Source organism: Monodon monoceros, unplaced genomic scaffold (assembly GCF_005190385.1).
Source record: "Monodon monoceros isolate NGI ecotype Baffin Bay Population unplaced genomic scaffold, NGI_Narwhal_1 Super_Scaffold_13, whole genome shotgun sequence".
NCBI classification, from domain to species: Eukaryota; Metazoa; Chordata; class Mammalia; order Artiodactyla; family Monodontidae; genus Monodon; species Monodon monoceros.
The window spans coordinates 73,201,832-73,220,455 of NW_021703769.1; the positions used below are offsets into that span (position 1 = coordinate 73,201,832).

General features: G+C 47.6%; 1 protein-coding gene across 1 annotated transcript in view; it reads right to left on the reverse strand.

The window, feature by feature from the left end:
* Positions 1-18,624, reverse strand: part of GALNT17 (polypeptide N-acetylgalactosaminyltransferase 17) — a 447,113-nt gene that overhangs the window by 176,296 nt on the left and 252,193 nt on the right. Inside the window, exon 5 of the mRNA XM_029221112.1 lies at positions 15,548-15,745. Within this exon, the coding sequence (XP_029076945.1) occupies positions 15,548-15,745 (198 nt within the window). The remainder of the gene's footprint in view (positions 1-15,547; positions 15,746-18,624) is intronic.

Sequence of the window (18,624 nt, forward strand, 5' to 3'; positions counted from 1 at the left end):
CTTCACAACTTAGAGGCATGAGAGTATATACAAGGGGATACATCAAGACTGGGGTTAGAAAGGTCAAGGTGGCCATTTGGAGTCAAGGAAGGTTTTATACCAGCCACAGAGGCACAGAGGTGGCCTGAAAAAGTGCAGCCCTTCATTTTTATTTTTTTATTTGCTTTTTTGGTCACGCCAAGCACGACATGCGGGATCTTAGTTCCCCGACCAGGGATCAAACCCATGCCCCCTGCAGTGGAAGCTCGGACTTCCACTGGACCACCAGGGAAGTCCCAGTTCAGCCCTTCAAACACAATCACTGCATTTGAGGGTCCCAGCAATTTACAACCAGAGCTCAGTGATCCATCGGGACACCAGGAATCCAAAGGGTGATCTTGGGGCTGGGGGCAGGGGCGCAGCAGGCCAACAAAGAAGCAGGATTCAGAGGTGTGATTCTAGGGCAGGCAGGCACTGCAAACATTTCTAGACGCCTAGGACTCCGAGTGGATGGCTGGTATCCCGAGAGACAGACTGGCCAGAGTCAGAAAGGCCCCGGCTCTCCGGAAGCCAGGAGTCTATGAACAGGGCATACTCGTGGACTGGAGCATGTCAATGTGGGGACGTCAATCCAGAGCCTCATGATCAGAACAAGGGCCCGTGGGAGCAGCGCTGGTGAATGGGATGAAGGGGATTCTGGCAAGGATGCCCGGAGGTTCACGGTTCAAGATGTGAACCCAGCTTCTCAGCTCACAGCGCAGCTGCTGGTTTTGAGCCTTGACCCCCACGTCAGACATCCTGGCCCACGACCTAGAGTGGGGCTGGGTGTGTGAACAAGAAGGTAGGGCAGGGGTCTCGGAGGAGCCGGGGAGAGAACAAGCTAGGGGATGAAGGGCAGGGCTGACCAAAGACACGGGTCCTCACCGCTGTCCCCACTCGTCCTCCAAACCCTGGGTGATGCAGGGCCTGGGGAGCAGCTCTCCTTCAGAAATCCCCTTTTCTTTGCTCTGCAAGAGGTAAAGCCTTCAGGAGGTGATGTAAAGCTCAGAGGAAGCAGACCATGGGCTCTATAACTGGAGAGAAAGCCAAGTACTGGGGCTGGTGCAGGGAAGAATTAAGAAGCGTTTTAAACAAAAGCCAATGGTTTTCCCACCTAAGATCTCATAGGGAGGGGACAAGGGACAGGAAGGTGGGGAGAGGGGACATGTGCCCAGGTTTGGTCCAGAGACATGGAGAGATGTGTTTGATAGTGAAGTTGGCACAGAGGGTGGAGGGGGGGACTTTTGCTCCCATTTTCCATGGGGACTGTGGAAGAAGCCTGCCTCACAGGTGGCCTCATATCCATCTGGGGCCCATCTCATCCAAGTGACCATGATGGCGCAGTGGGGCCGTGTGGCGGGAGGTTCAGTTCCCATGGAGAGAAGGGGGAGGCCGAGTTGAAAGCCAGAGGAGCAGCTGAGGGTCCCCCTCCCAGTGAGATGAGCCTGCTGGGATGGGTGGGGGGAAACATCACCTAAGCTCAGGTGTCTGCAGCAAGCATGGGCTACAGGGACCCAAGGCAGACGGGCCCTCATCAAGCCAAGAAGTCAGATCACAAGTTAGGCCAGCTGCAGACATTTGCCAGTGACAGCAGTAGAGCCAGCAGCATCCAGGAGGGCCAAGGACACTGCCCAAGGGAAGAGGAGACACACAAAGACCCTGAGGCTTCTGCTCAGCCATTTAGGGGGAATAAGCCTATCTGTCCGCACACACCCAGAAACCATCTGAGACGAGTATTCTTTCCTGAAGAGGCTGTGCATTTCCAAAGAAATGACCTATTGTCGGTAACCCAAACCCAGCAGCAGTCCCTAGATTTCTGAATTGGCTGAGTCTGGCGTATAGTACGGGCTCAATCCATATTTGCCACTGAGTGAATGAATGATTGAATATTCTGCTCTTTCCTGTCCAAGACATTCAATTTAAAACTAAAGAAATTGGGGCTTCTCTGGTGGCACAGTGGTTAAGAATCCGCCTGCCAATGCAGGGGACACGGGTTCAAGCCCTGATCCGGGAAGATCCCACATGCCACAGAGCAACCAAGCCCATGCGCCACAGCTACTGAGCCTGTGCTCTACAGCCCGCGAGGCACAACTACTTAGCCCATGTGCCACAACTACTGAAGCCTGCACGCCTAGAAACTAGAGAAAGCCTGCGTGCAGCAACAAAGACCCAACACAGCCAAAAATAAATAAGACAAATTTATTAAAAAAAAGAAACTGAAGAAATTTGCTAACAACCTAATGGCAGATGTGATATTTTATCATTCATCTCCACATCAGAGCATTTAATTGAGACGAGGGTACCAGAGGCCAGGTGAAAAAGTTCATGTTCACAACCTTTCTTTGGCCTCATTGCCTTTTTGCTTCCATTTACTTCATCATCACATACATCAGGGGAATGGGGTGGTATATACAGAATTAAGAGTAATGTCTGGGTTAAGAGTTATTGTCAGTTTGTTTTTCAGTACAGATGAAAGCAACTTGCTACAAACCTTTACTGAGGGATGGCGAAATAAATGAATACATGAATGATGAATGAACTCATTAATAAATAAATAGATACCACACTACTGGCTTACGATAAATTGAATTTGGATTGGAGATGGGATCGACCTCTAAAGTAAAAAGCTGCCACTTGCCAGGAGTCATTCTCAGAGCCCTTCCCTCCGCCTGAAACTTCAGGTATGGCTGGAGCATGGGAACTGCTCACCCCACAGCTGGTTCTGTCTTGGAAACCGCCCGCAGCTACCAAGCACGCCACACTCGGAAATTCAGTGTTAATCAAAGACACTCAAGGGAACATTTTTCTCCTCTTTCCTTTAAGTTAAACTTCTTAGGAGCCTGGGGTCCACTGAACTTCATGCACGGAAGTCAGACTCCAAAATACTGACTTGGGCATCCTACCAAGTCTGTAAAGGGCATCCTCGGTGGGTGAATTTTCCCAGGCTTTTCACACTGCCCGGTTCTCAAAATGTTTTGAAGGGGCCACTGCTCCATCCTTCAGAACAGGTAGTTACATTGTTTAAACCAGTAAAACAAACCTCTCTGCCGCTATGAGGATGTGCTACCGGGGCAGTATAAGACACAGGAGCCTGGAGTTCAGAAAATGAAACTCATTGCTTCTTGTGTGCTTGGCTGCAGAAGCTATTTTTAGAGCCACGTTGGCAGCAAAAAGAGTGAAGACTGTGACCTTAAACTCCAGAGAGACTGCAAAATGTCAGCCCAAATTTCCCTACTTTGGGAAAGTCTGGGTAAAAACTCCTGCAGCCTTAGAAACAGTGCCGGGTCCTGGGCAGAAGAATGTCTCAGTGGCCAGGAAAGTAACAGCAAATGGTCACTTGTGTCGGCGGGGCAGCTGACAGTTCATTATTTGGCAGAGAAGGTCACTACAGGCTCTGGAATCAGTGCTTATGGTGAATTTCCCGAGCTCGGAAAGAAAATTCTATTTGCTTTCTCTCCAATCTAAGAGAAGTGAAAGAGTCATGGTGTTCCTGAATTTCCATAAAAGAGAGGAGAAAATGGATGGGCGTTAGGCTCCAAATGGAGCCTTGAACATAACAAACACTGTGCCAACTGGTGAGGCCTGATAAGAACTAACCAGTCTTAGAGGATGAAAAGTCTTCCAAGTGCTACTCTGGACAGTTGCGTAAATGGAAAAGGCTGTTTGGGTTTGAGAACAAGTTATAATCTGTAGCTTAGCCATCGCGTCCAAAGGATCCGCTAAAAACGACTAAGGAATAATTAATTTTGCACTCTCCTCTAGTTACTTTTTGGGCTATGAGGGTTGAATAGAAAAAAAGGAATGGGAAGACAGGGCAGGAGGAAAAAGGAATATTAAAGGGCCCAGCTGACAGCACATTCTCGTATCATCTAGAAAGGAAGGCTTAAAGCTATCAGAATTAATGGCTGGAGCCTACCCCTCTCCGCAGTCATACCCATTCAGCTCCATCCAAAGAGGGATCTGAACTTTACTGTTCTTCCCCCACTGGATCAACTTGCTACAATTCATGGTACTGCTGCTCCCCTATTTATGTCCAGGAATAACTCAGAAGCCGGACATTTAACTCAGAGCTAAAGTGTCTTCCATTTTTAAAAATCCTTAAATTTAAAGTGAAACTTACCTGCTCTTCAGCCCACCACACTGAACCTCTCTGTGGGCGAGGAGGAAAACCTTTCCAACATTATTCAGATTCACCTACTTGGCTGCTGTGAGCTGTCACGACACATGTCAGCTGACAGAGGCAGGATGATGCTCGTCAAGGCCGAGAACGGTTACCCTGCAAGCTTTGCTCTCGCTCCAGGGCGCTGCCTGGGAATTCTGCTTCCAAAGGAAAGATATCTAGCAGCGATATCAATGTGTCATGAAAAAAGAAAAATTGATGTACCCAGGCTGGTGTTGAAGGTACAGAGGTAATGTCAAAAAATACCATTAATTTCACCCAAAAGCAGTGTGTTCACCATTGAATAAACGTATTTCATTTTATAATGAACTGCCTCCCTCAAGGGATTGACTTGGGAAATGTGGGCCCCTCATTTTCGTGTGCAAATCCCCTGGTATTAAAAATGTCTCTCCTTGGGGCTTCCCTCGTGGCGCAGTGGTTGGGAGTCCGCCTGCCGATGCAGGGGACGCGGGTTCATGCCCCGGTCCGGAGGGATTCCACGTGCTGTGGAGTGGCTGGGCCCGTGAGCCATGGCTGCTGAGCCTGTGCGTCCGGAGCCTGTGCTCCGCAAAAAAAAAAAAAAAAAAAAAAAAAAAAAAGCCTCTCCTTAAAAGGGAACCCTCCTACACTGTTGGTGGGAGTGTAAATTGGTGCAGCCACTGTGGAGAACAGTATGGAGGTTCCTTAAAAAACTAACAATAAGGCTACCATATGATCCAGCAATCCCACACCCGGGCATATACCCAGAGAAAACCATAATTCAAAAAGATACATGCACCCCAGTGTTCATTGCAGCACTATTTACAATAGGCAGGACATGGAAGCAACCTGAATGTCCATCAACAGACGAATGGATAAAGGAGATGAGGTACACAGATACAGTGGAATATTACTCAAAAAGAACAAAATAATGCCATTTGCAGTGACATGGATGGACCTAGAGATTATCATACTGAGTGAAGTTCAGTCAGACAAAGACAAATACATGATATCGTTTATATGTGGAATCTAAAAAAAATGGTAGAAATGAACTTATTTACACAACAGAAATAGAGTCACAGATGTCGAAAACGAACTTATGGTTACCAAGGGGGGAAGGGGGTGATAAACTGGGAGATTGGGATTGACATATACACACTGCTACATATAAAATAGATAACTAATAAGAACCTGCTGTATAGCACAGGGAACTCTACTCAATACCCTGTAATGACCTACATGGGAAAAGAATCTACAAAAGAGTGGATATGTGTATATGTATAACTGATTCACTTTGCTGGACAGCAGAAACTAACACAACATTGTAAAGCAACTAGACTCCAATAAAAATTAATTTAAAAAATGCCTCTCCCTGCTAGCACCCAGGGTTTTGCTCCCTATGTAGGATACTAACTCAAGGATAATACAATGTTTAGGTTATTTGTCATAATCATCCAGCTGTATGAATGCCCAGATAATAAGAAAAGGGTTATAGGATTCCCACAGTGAGGCGCAAGGTTTGCTCTTGTAGGCTACAGAGGAACAATAATAACAATAGCACCCATAATAATAGCTAGCATTTTCAGGCATCTTACACGCATTACCTCATTTAAGCATCACAACCACCCTGTAAAATAGATTATCATCCCTACTTACAGATGAAGAATCTGACGTCCAGAGAATTAAGTAGCTTGACCAAGTTTTCATAGAATGGGTCTGTAGCACATCTAGTTTTTATACAGAGAAGTAAGCTGAGGCTCAAAGCCAGGTGCCAAGTCTAGCCTAGAAAACAAGTCTTGGGACCTGGGCATGTTCTCTCCACCCCATCATGCTGTGGACACTTCAAGTCATTTGAGAACAACGTGCTTCCAGCTGTTGGGGTCAGGTATTCTTTGAGCACCAAGAGAAGACAGCAGTCAGCTATGGAGGGCTATGCAGAGCAGACAGCTGGGCAGTGACGCCCTGTGTTTCCATGTGGACTGTACCTGCTGCTTTCGCAGGAAGTGACAAAGTTGAGGTCGATGCTCCTTCAACGTCTCAATCAACTGTGTTCTTGATGAGGCGTTCTTTCCAGCTAATTGTCTGACTACATGATCAATGTTTTAAAGAAATGATATGTCTTCCATTAGACAGTCTTACAGAAGGGCAACCCCTACTCGTTGCTTCTTCAGCAGTCATTGTCATCCACTGAGTTCTCACTGGGGTCTCAAAAATATGTCGACGTGGATAAATTTGACAAGGACTGTGGCAGAAGGAGAGTATCTCCCATTCTGCTTAGAACAGAGGTTTATACACAACAGGCATCAATCAATGCTCGTCAAGCCAAGGAGGGAACAGACGGAGCACCGCAAAGCCACCCCCTATTCCTGATCCCATTTTATAACGATGCTTCTTCTGGAGGAGCGTGAAACCCCACGGTTGACCAGTACTGACAGAACCAACACCTTCCATCAACCGGGCTCCTCCAGGATTGTTCCCAGAAGGAAGCATGTAGAGTTTTGTAGAGGTTTTTAACTGTTAATTTCCCCCGTGACTTGCTTCTGTAGAACTCTATTAACCGAAACATTTAATTATCTACAACACCTCACGCCATAAACTCAGAGAGTTTACAATTAGAGCTTTTCAACTGAGGGACCAAAAGCTTTGTTATGGAAATTTTCCACTACTGGAACAATATACCTTTAAATGCTGGGTAGGTTTTATGGATAAGAAAATTAAAAGCTCATTTACACATATGGTGAGTGACCCACCTAATGACACAGACCCTGTTGGTGGCACAATGGAACAGGTCATTCCTGTTACTGGTAGACACTGAGGGCAGGAAAAGATGGTGGAGGATGGCTAGCTTTTCTCTTATGATTTTTCTCTTCCTGAATTGTGACAGGCTTCCCTTGGCCCCTGAGCTAGATTCCTTTTCTGACTCTCCTTTCCTAGACCCAAAGGGAAGTCCTAACCACTGTGGTCTCTAACCCTGTCCTCTACCCACAATGTGCTACACTTGGCCAGCACCATATACACAGCCCAGGCTGGTCAACAGAATCGGTGGGTCTGTCTCTGTGAGACATTCAACTTCTGCCCAGGATGCTCCTTGGTTTCCGAATCCCTGCTTGCGATTCTACCATGACAAATTCTGCTGGCTCTGGGACTGGACCCCAGTTTGATCTCCTGGTGTGTTCTCTGTGCTGTCCTGCCACGTCCCCGAAGAGGGAGGTCCACACAAGGCTCTGAGCCAAGGATTAATACCCGAGTGTCTTCATCTTGTTGCAAGATTGGCCACCTGCCATCTACTGATGGCCACCAGCTCCTAAGGTAGAATTCACATTCCATACAATTCATCCATTTAAAGTCTACAATTCAATAGATTCTAGTATGTTCACAGAGCTGTGCAATCATCACCCAAATCAATTTTAGAACATTTTCATCATGCCCCCCCAAAACCCTGTACTCATTAACAATCATTCCTCTCTCCCAATCCTCCCTTAGCCCTAGGCAACCATTATTCTACTTTTTTCTCTCTCCCAATTAGCTTTTTATTCATTTTCATTCCAGCTCAGCGGAACAGTGGATTGAGTCCGGGTTCCTCCTTTTGGCTTCTAGAGCTCTCCACAAAGTGGACCTCCTGTTTCAATCTACTTAGTCTTCCATCTTTCCTCTACTCTTTTTCCCCTCCACTTTTTAATGCACATTCTCTGCCTTCATCTCCTCACGAGATGCTAAACACCCCATCCTCATTGTGCCGTCAGTAGACGGGTAACTCAATGGACTTGAGTTGCCCAAACCCTGCACATCCCAAAGAAAGAACTCACCCTTGCCAGGCTCCTGGAAGATAACCACTAAACCCTTGGAATATCCTGCCCGGTAAGAGTGTCCATGAGGCCCTGGGCCATGCTGTATTGGCTTAACCTCTGCAGGGGGAGGTGGGGAGGAGCTGGAGACCAAGGAGCCAAGGTTGGTCACATGTTTGCTCCACGCCTACGGGACTGACCCCCAGTAAAAACCAGGAACACTAAGGCTCCGGCGAGCTTCCCTGGTTGGCAACACTTCATCACGTTGTTATAAATCATTTCTGGGAGACTGAAGCTCTGTCCGTGCAACTCCACAGGGAGAGGGCAACCAGAAGCTCACGCTCGGCTTCTCCTGGACTCAGTCCCATGCCTCTTTTTTCTTTGCTGGTTCTAATCTGTATCCTTTCACTGTGATAAACGATAAACACGAGCATAACAGCTCTTCTGAGTTGTATGAGTCCTTCTAGTGGATCATCAAACCTGAGGGTGGTCTTGGCAACGCCAAACACACTCATTTTCCCTACTGTACCTCTAATTGTGTCATCTCCCACATACTCTGCCAGTGAAAATCCCCTGCAGCTTGCAAGGCCCACAAGTCACCGCTTTTTCAGGAGGGACAGCACAGGGGGGAAGGGCACAGACTCTGGACCCACTAGCTCCGAATCCCAGCTTCAGCTCTTACTGGGAGTGTGACCTTGGGTAAAGTGCTGGCCCTGCGCCTCAGTAGCCACGCCTGTGAAATGGGGATGACCGCAATACTTATCTCGTAGGGCTAGTATGAGGTATACATGGATCTGTACTGCGTAAAGCAAGAGAAAAGTGCCGGGCACGTAGAAAATTCCAGTGCTAGTTATGATTTTTATAAGCTTTCCTATCCACTCCACTCACAAAGCTTCCCTCCTCCTACAAATCCACACTTACCTGCACTAAAGTGTGATTATGCACAGTTGAGCCCTGTGTCTCCAACTAGTCCAGTAACTCCCCCAAGAAGATCACGTAATTTACCAATACTGTCCCCCCAGAAGTTCCCACCGCAAGGCCGAGCACACAGTTGGTTCCTAAAATATATCTGCTGACGCACAGGGACGACAGCTCTATTTCCAAGTCTAAGACAATCTGATTCTTCACTTAAAGATTTCCTCTCAGCAAGCCAGTCATCTTCCTCTGGGGAGGAAAAAAAATAACCTTCTTCTTTTATATACATTTGTGCACAGAATTTGAGATTCCAGCAACTATACATATCCACGACAGCCCTTTCAACTCCCAGAGTCTAACAGGCTCTAATGGCTCCTGTACCTTATAATTTATTATCAAATTATACGTTGGATTAAGGATTGCTAATTGTTAATCGTCAGCTTGAATTAGTTATTAATGAGTAATGTCGCTAATTACAGGGTCACCTAACACAGAGCAGGCAGGCACCGCTGGCACGTCACAGAGGATGCCTGACTCAGCTTCAGCCAGTGCCCTGAAAGCAACATGCTGTAAACCTTTCCATCTCTGACGACTCCATAGACCCTTCCCTCCCCTGGTAAAAGTCACGGGATATTACAGCTGGAAAGAACTGTGAAGATCAGCGGTTCCCAACTTGTGAGCTACAGAGCTCTGAAGGCTGCTGAGCTAAGGCAGGTTCCCGTGACGTCATGGTGCCTTCAGGCTAAAGATAGTATATCCCTCTTTCTTACCTTTGCTACTATTTTTCACATATATGGACATAATACTAGGAATAATACAATTTAAGTTGGTATCGAAGCGTGACGGAATTCATAGTAGTTTTTTGTCAAGAAATCTTCATGGACAATCTATTGATTTTATATTTCTGGGCCCCCAAGATAGCCAGCGATTAGTTTTTGGGTTCTAGGTCAGCTCACCCATTCCCATCCCTCTTGGCAATTATGCCAGACCTTTATTTATCATTTTTTCTGTAGCCCCCGATCCAAAATTTCTCTCTCTCTCTCTCAGCAGTGATGTTGTCTCTGAATTCATAATGTGGGTCACACAGCATGAGCTCTCTCTTCCTGCTCTTCAAGACCAGACTACAATTCACGTTCTTGACCCCATCCCCTACTGCCTCTTCAGGGTCCTTCTTTCCCAATCAGCACCTTCCCTCCTTTCTGTGTCTTCAGACCCTCCCTCTCTCCTTGCTTCATGCCCTCAGCTGTATGCACTGTGTTAAAATGAGACCTTTCATGTCCACATCTGGGCTGAGGATGTTCAGGCAATAGATGCTATACTCAAAGAGATCATGCAAAAAGTTCAAAGCAGATAACCAAAAAGCAGCTAGCTGCCTGGAGTTTGGGAGAGGAGTGTGTCAGGGAGAGATTCCCTGGAGCGAGGTGTACCCTGAATCCCCTTGCCCAAGGGGAGAGGGTGGGCATCCTACCATCTCACCCCAAGCCTGGTGGTCAGCACTCCTGGCAGTGGAGAAACATACTCACTGGTGCCTGACTCATGCTAAGCAAGTGAAAAGTGGCCAGTGGAGCAGATGGGGGCCCTGTGTGTGAGAAGTCACCTCTCCCCTCCCATGCAGGACAAAGGTGTGTGAGTCTTGGAAACCAGATACGGAAGCCAGAAAGGATGCTGATCTGTGACCACGTTAAGGTGCTCACTATAAAAACTCACTAGAAAAAGGAATGAAGTACTGACACCTGCCGCAACATGGATGACCCAAAAAGCCACATACTGTATGATTCCACTTATGTGAATTGTCCAGAATAGGCAAATCCATAGAGACAGAAAGACTGGGAGCTGTCAGGGGCTGCGGGGAGGGAGGCATAGGAATGCATAACGGGTGAGGCAATCTCATCCTCTTCCGAATCGTGCACGAACCCTGACTTCTCTTCTGAGCCTCGGATGTCACTCCACTCATCCATTCGTTTGTTCACTAAATGTTTTCCGCATCCCTACTAAGTGCTAAGTACTCATTAGTCACTGGGGTTACAGTAGAAAAAACCACAGGCCTGGCTGCATAAAGCATATAGACTAGTAGCTGATAAAGAATGGTAAAGAAAGGCTCTTCCACTGGGAGAACCAGATCGAATGTCTAGCAGTGGTTTGGCCACACGGCTCATGGGATCTTAGCTCCCCAACCAAGGATTCACACTGGGCCCTCAGCAGTGAGAGTGCGGGGTCCTAACCACTGGACTGTCAGGGAATTCCCTTGCAGTGGCTCCTAATATAAGCCCTGTGAGTCGTAAGCAGGCTGGCTTCCAGGCATCTATAAAATTCATGAAATTACCTGTGAAGTTCTGTTCACTCATACATGCTCAGGAGTGAGGTGATCTATGGCTTTCATTAGATTATCGAAGAGGTCCTTGACTCAAAAAAGTTTAAACTCCGCTGGTCTAATGACAGGTTGTTGACGTGACATTAGAGATGATGTCACTTTGGAGAAAAATCGGGGCTTAAGACATAGATCTGAGAGCCTTCTCTGCACAGAGGTGAGAGCGGGGTCAGCGCTTCCCAGAGTCTTTGACTTAAGAGTCTCAGCAGCAGAGGACCGGGACACACAACAGAGGCGGCAGGGGATCTCTGATGGCTTAACTCAAGCTCCAGGAAGTCCAGCCGTGTTTCTTCCATGGCTTTGAGTGACACTTTCCCCAAACCCCTCAGCCCCACCATAATGCCACAGACCGCAGGTGCCACAGCTCCCAGCATGAGAACCACGGACTAAGGCTGTCCTTGGGAATGACCGAGGTCTTCATGGAGCAAGTGTAGAGCACAGACCAAATTCTGGGGGTCCGGCTGGTCAAATCCACTCTAGAAACATGTTTGGCCCTCATAGTTCTGAAGAAGAGGGATTTATTGCCATTATTTAGAAGTCAGGAGATTTCACAAAATGATCTGAATTTGTGTCTTTTCTTAAAAGTCTGAGGACTTGACAACGCCGGCCTTCTGTGCCCTCGTCACCATCACGGGGGGCTGGCAGCAGCTGGCTCCTTGGGCGGGGCATGTGTTCTTCAGTCCCCACTGCCACCCCTCACACTTGGCTCTCCCCTCTTTAATGGCACCTGTCTACTCTCAATGCCTGAACCTCTGGTGTAGACAAAGAAGAGCAGAGGAAAAACCTTGGGAAATAGCTGTTTACCAAACAGGAAGAAAAAAGTGTTACAAAGGAAGAAAGAGAAAAAGAAGTAAAACAGAAAGGATGTACATTCCCTTAATGCAACATCTCCTATATCGTATGGCCTACTGGGAAGACTCAGTATCTAAAGATCCATCCAGTCTAATGTCATTTGGATGGTGAAAGAGTTCTCTTCATCCTACCCTTTACCAGAATAATCATTACTTTTAAAATACTGAGATCACAAGGAGGAGGGGGAACCATCACATCCTGACATTTAAGAAAGAGTATCGTTGGGACTTCCCTGGAGGCGCAGAGGTTAAGAATCCGCCTGCCAATGCAGGGGACACGGGTTCAAGCCCTGGTCCGGGAAGATCCCACGTGCCGTGGAGCAACTAAGCCCGTGTTCCACAACTACTGAGCCTGTGCTCTACAGCCCACGAGCCACAACTACTGAGCCCACGAGCCACAACTACTGAAGCCCGCGTGCCTAGAGCCTGTGCTCCGCAAGAAGAGAAGCCCGCGCACCGCAACGAAGAGTAGCCCCACTCACCACAACTAGAGAAAGCCCATGCGCAGCAGTGAAGACCCAACGCAGCCAAAAATAAATAAACAAAATAAAATGGTTAATTAAAAAAAAAAGAAAGAGTATTGTATCTGCTTAATAACATCAGAAGGGCCATAAAAAGTCCTTCCTACAATTAAATATCTCCATCAACTATTAACAAATTAAGAATTGCATAAGTTATGCTACATTAAAAAGAGATCATCTGATTCTGTTGTGTACATCAGAGATATTAATGACTCATGATCACGACTCCATTTTCTTCAGTCTTTTTAAAACACGTATTAAATCCTCTGCTAATGTTACCTAAAGTTCACGCTCGGTTTTCGCCTAGTGCCTCACATACTCGGGGATGGCTCTGTGTTCTGGGCATCCCAAAGCACTGCACTATATCCATTCCTTTTCCTCTGTCACTAACACCACTGTTACACTTTCACTCCCTTACCCATCATGGCTGGAGGTCAGCTTCCCTGTGTGTCAGGGACGAAGCAGTGCTTGGACAAAAATACGAAACTCACTGTCAAGCCATCGCTTCAAGATCTGAAGGCCACGGGGTCTTTAAGCACACCCCATTAATTTTGTGTTAATCGTGGTACAATACACATAACATAAAATGTACTGTCTTAACCATTTTTACACGTACACGTCAGTAGCGTTAAGTACATTTGCAGGACTGTGCAACCAAATTCCAGAACTCTTTTCATCTTGCATAACTGAACCTCTACACCATTAAATAATAATTCCCCATTCCTCCCTTCTCCCCAGCCCCTGGAAACCACCATTCTACTCCCTGTCTCTGTGAATTTGGCTATTCTAGCCACTTCATATGAGTGGAATCATGTAGTATCTGTCTTTGGTGACTGCCTTATTTCACTTAGTGTAATGTCCCCAAGGCTCATCCATGTTGTAGCATGAGTCAAAATTTCTTTCTTTTTCTTAAGGCTGAATAATATTTCATTGTATGTACATGTCACATTTTGTTTCTCCATTCATCTGTTGATGGACATTTGGGTTACCTCCACCTTTTGGCTATGGTGAATAATGCTGCTATGAATACGGGTGTACAAACAAACATTTCTTTGAGACCCTGCTTTCAACTCTTTGGGGTATATACCCATAGGCAGAATCGCTGGACCATATGGTAATTCTATTTTTAATCTTTTAGGAACTGTCATACTGTTTTCCATAGCAGCTGTACCACTTTATATTCCCACCAGCAATGCTCAAGGATTCCAATTTCTCCACATTCTTGCCAACACCTGTTATTTTGCTTGTTTTTATACAGTAGCCATCCTCATGGGTGTAATCTCAACCATTACATTTTAAATATCTCTGAAGGTTATGCTTTGGTTCTCAGATAACACCTTGGTGATGAGTCTACATTATTATTTGCAGAAATCTGAGAGCACAGCCCTGCAGCAGTACACGAAGATACTGAACATCTAGGCCGGGCTGGGAACTGAGCCACGAGACATCTCCAGCTGAGCAAGTTATTAGCCCAAGATTACCTTCTTTGTTGCATAAATTTGCCCGTGAGTGGCTCTACCCTAATGCAATCTGTCAGCTTTCAATTTGTGCCAGAAAATAAGAGAATATGCAACAGGGGGGGTCTGTCCATCTCAAAATCCTCCTCTGGTTGATTAAAAATTTATAAACTGAGAAAGAACTTTATGGGTACTTGCAAAAAGTCCTCACTCCTGTTCTACAACTGCCCCCTTTATACCAACAAACACTGTCCTAAAACGAGGGCAAAGTAAGACGGCCCCTTCCACCTCTTCTAACGCGGAACCACGAAGATACTAAGCCAGTTTTGATCCTCACGTAGGACTCACAGAAAGTATTGAACTGTAACTGGGGTATCATCTTCGCTGAAAATCAAAGCGTTTGTTGTCGGCTGAACAATATTCCCTATCCCCCCCCGCCAAAACCCACATCCTAACCTCTGGAAACGGCAAATGTTACCTTATCTGGAAAAAAGGACTTCACAGATATGATTAAGTAAAGGATCTTGAGAAGAGGGAGACTATCGTGGGTTATTCATGTGGACCCCAAATGCCATCACAAAGGCCCTTATGTGAGGGGAGGCAGGAACGTCGAGGAAAGAAGGCAGCCACGTGATGAAGGAAGCAGGGGGAGAAAGGGAGGGGATGTAGCCGTGAGCGGAGGAATGAGACCAGCCTCCCGAAGCTGGAACAGGCAAGGAAATGGATTCTCCCCTCCAGCCTCCAGAAGGACCCAGCCCTGTAGACACCCCGCGTTTAGCTCTCTAAGGCTCACTTCAGATCACTGCAGTACCTTTAGAAAGTAAGAGAGTAAATTTCTGTGCTCTAAGCCCCTGAATTGGTGGTCATTTGTCACAGAGGCCACAGGAAACGAATACGACATCAAAATCCACCTACTTCATTCCCCATCCTTTATATTTGAGCTTCCCAACTGGTACAACACGAGGGATCTATCTCCTTGCCTCCAGGGGATGCTGGGTGGGGCCTGGGGCAAAAATCGTACAGAGCTGCCCAAAGGCCCTGGGTTACCCCAGCTACCATAGAAATACTGTCCTTTTCTACGTGCTCCTGCGTCACGGCGATCGTGAAGCATCCAAGTATGAAAAAGTCCCAGGAATTCATACCTTTCAAACTTCAACACTTAAAAGCACCTGAACACAGTTCAACAGATACGAGGAAGAATAAAAAAAAAGTGTGAGCCGTCCTATCAATTTCCATCCTTCAGGACTGCTGTTTGATAAGCTGCACTGGAGAATTTTTAGCGAAAGAAGCAAAATACAGCGTCCTCTCTCAGCAAGAAAACTTCAGTGGAAAGACACCCCAAATTCCTAAAGCAGCTATTTCCACACTGCAGCTCCATCCTCAAGTGGTCCCTTCCAGCCTCCCTCCCTCCCCCCTCTCCCTGGGTGGGTGGGGTCCTCTCTCCCCTGGGATCTGGGGACAAAAAAGCCACTGGAGCGCGTGCTTGGCACAGACCTGATGGGAAGGGAAGGGTCTCCGGCGTCCCACCAGTCTTTCGGGGGGCTGATGTACATGCACCACAGCTCCCAGCTGTACCCGTGGGCCGAGTTCTCATACCGCTGCACCTCGAAGGTGTCCTGTTTGATGTTGTCGATGGACGGGAGGATCACCCGCTTCCGGTTCTCCTGTATCCGCGAGAGAACTGGCTCAGCCCTGAAACACAGAGAAGCAGAAATAAAATCTTTCACCTGAGGCTCACCCACACCTCCACCGGCCCAGACCCCAAGACCACAGACAATGAATAGAAGTGTCGTAGCTAAAGGCTGGGCAGGCTGGAACTCAGAGGGAAACTGGGCTCCCAAGTGGCAGCTCCAGCTGTATCAGGGGGCTTTTTTTTTTTTTTTTTTTTTGTGGTATGCGGGCCCCTCACCGTTGTGGCCTCTCCCGTTGCGGAGCACAGGCTCTGGACACGCAGGCTCAGCGGCCACGCCGCTCCGCGGCATGTGGGATCCTCCCGGACCGGGGCACGAACCCGTGTCCCCTGCATCAGCAGGCGGACTCTCAACCACTGCGCCACCAGGGAAGCCCTGGATCAGGTGGCTTTAAAGGAGCCCTGTGCCGTGCAGCTCATGCCCTCACCCCTGCGGGGTTCCCAGAGTGCTGCCTGCGTTGGCATGAGAGGCCTGAAGCAGGGACTCAGAACACGAGGGCTTCTGCCCCAGAAAGTATGGCCTGTCTTTTATACCAACAGTGTCTAAGCCAAAGCTTAGGCAGATACGAGGAAGAATAAAAAAGTGTGAGCCGTCCTATCAAGGCCCTCCTGATAAGGTTTGCATCTCCCCACAGTTTTGTACAGTGTTTTCAGTTTCCCCTCAGGCACTGGCCAATGCCTCTGGTTTTTTTTTTTCTGCTGGAGCTGAACTGCCTTTTCCCCAAATAGGTCACTTCTGCCCTTGATGGCCTGGTTTCAATAAGCCTTTCACTAGCTTCTTTGTGCGTGTGCCTATTTCAGTTGTTTTAATTGATTATTTAATTGATTTCTTAAAAGGGATCTAATTGGATGGGTTAGGGATGGCAGGCAGGAACTAACTGAATGCAAGGGCAGGCAGGATCCTGCCTCTCAGCTAGCCCGCCCGCTCAGGGCTACAGCAGGCGACAGGCAGGGACCTGGCTCCGGGTTTAAGGTATAGCCCTGCCAGCTTAGGAGAAAGCAGATGGTCAGGCACCCCTGCCAGAGTGCGTCTCTGACGTAGATGTAGGAAGGGATCATTTCCCATATTTGAGAACGAAAAGATGGCTCTCATAAACCAGGGCATTAATCTCCCTGCTTAGAACAGGGCGCAGGCTTTGGAAAGGAATCAAATGAAAATCCCATTCCTCTGCATTATTTCGAAGAATAATGAGAACGCTCGGCCTCCATTCCATCTCTTTTCATTTGCATCTACTGAATTACCTGTTGGCACATCTCGTGTTTCTATTTAAAATGAGCAATAAAATATACCCTGGGCCATTTACTGCCTCTGATACTTTTGCACACACTTTAGAGACTGATAACCCAATGGGACTGAATTTCCCTGGTTTCTAGGCGTGCTTCAGAGCTCCGCCCCCTCCAAGTCCTCACTCTTGTTGTTCTCCTCCAGGAATGCCCTTGTGCCCAGGCAGGAAATCTAGCCACCCACACAAACTTCTCTAATCAAGTGCCACCTCTTCCAGGAAGCCTGCCTTTATTTCCCCCAGTAGAAGACTCTCTCCATCCTCTCAACTCTTAGAGCATCTTCTCCATCATATTCAAGTCACCCTGATAACACGCTGTCTTTGCTGATCTTTGAACGCACGTTTTTCTCCCTTATAAGCTCGTGATAGCAGATGTTTCTCAAGCACTTACTACTTGCCAGGCACCCTTCCCAACCTTCCGTATAAGCTGACTAATATAAATCTCGCAACAATCATATGAGGCAAATACTACACTCACCATTTTACACATGAGGAAACTGAGGCCCACGGAGGTTATGCCCCAGCCCACACAGCCAGCTGGAAGTAGAACCAGGTTTCTAACCCAGATGGTCTGGCTTCAGGCCCAACCCCTAAGCTCCGCAGCCTCCTGGGATGGGCCACCCTTCCCCTAGGCTGGTCTGGTGCCCTGCAGGTAGAAGCATTCAGCTCGGCCGTCACTGTGTGGGGGAAGTTACTGAGTGTCGGGCAGAAGACCTTGGTTCAAATCATGCTTCTGAAGCTGAGGAGTTCAGTCTCCCAGTCTGTGACAGAGCGTACAGCTGTTCCCAGCGATTTGCTCCCCTGCCTCGGGACATCCTGCCGATGACCCCGAGGCCTGCGGTGTTTCCCTGCTGAGGGGCACGCTCTCCCTCAACCCCAATTAATGTTTAGCTTGGACATGTGACCTACTTTGGCCAACAGAAGGTGTGACCATGTCACACCTGAGCAGAAACTGTTAGCCTTTTCCCTGAGCTACAAAAATGGTACATCCTAGGCAGGGGTTCTCCTTGGGTCCTGGGACGCAGAGGCCGTATGGAGCAGAGCCACAGACAGACAACCCGCAGCGCATCTGCCACGTGGACAGGACGGAGATCGTTACTGCAGTGTGACCTAGTGAGAGTTGCGACACACTGTCTATCTGCCATGAGGACACACACCCCTCTGTTGGAGGTCTGGAAAATGAGTCTGAAGGGCTAAAACTGGATCACAGACATCAGTCAAAATTAGACTATAGGCTCCTGGAGGGTGGATACCAAATCTCACCAGATTCTGAACCCCAGCTGAGTGACCAACTGTCCTCTTTGCCCAAGACCGTTCTGATTTTACTACTGAAAGTCTTGCATTTTGGGAAATCCCTCAGCACTGGGCAAACCCGATCAGGCAGTCACCTAAATCACAGCCTAGAGCGGTCTTTGGGACATGGTCTCATCATCCAGCAAATATTTGTCAGTTAGTTTAAGTGAAAGATATTGAAGGTCTGAGCCGGGAACGTGGAGGTCAAAACGGAGAGGAAAAGGTAGACATGAGAAACAGAGGAAAAACCAGCTAAAGCTGGAGGTGGCTTGGATGAGTAACATGATGGGGAGAGAAGAATCAAG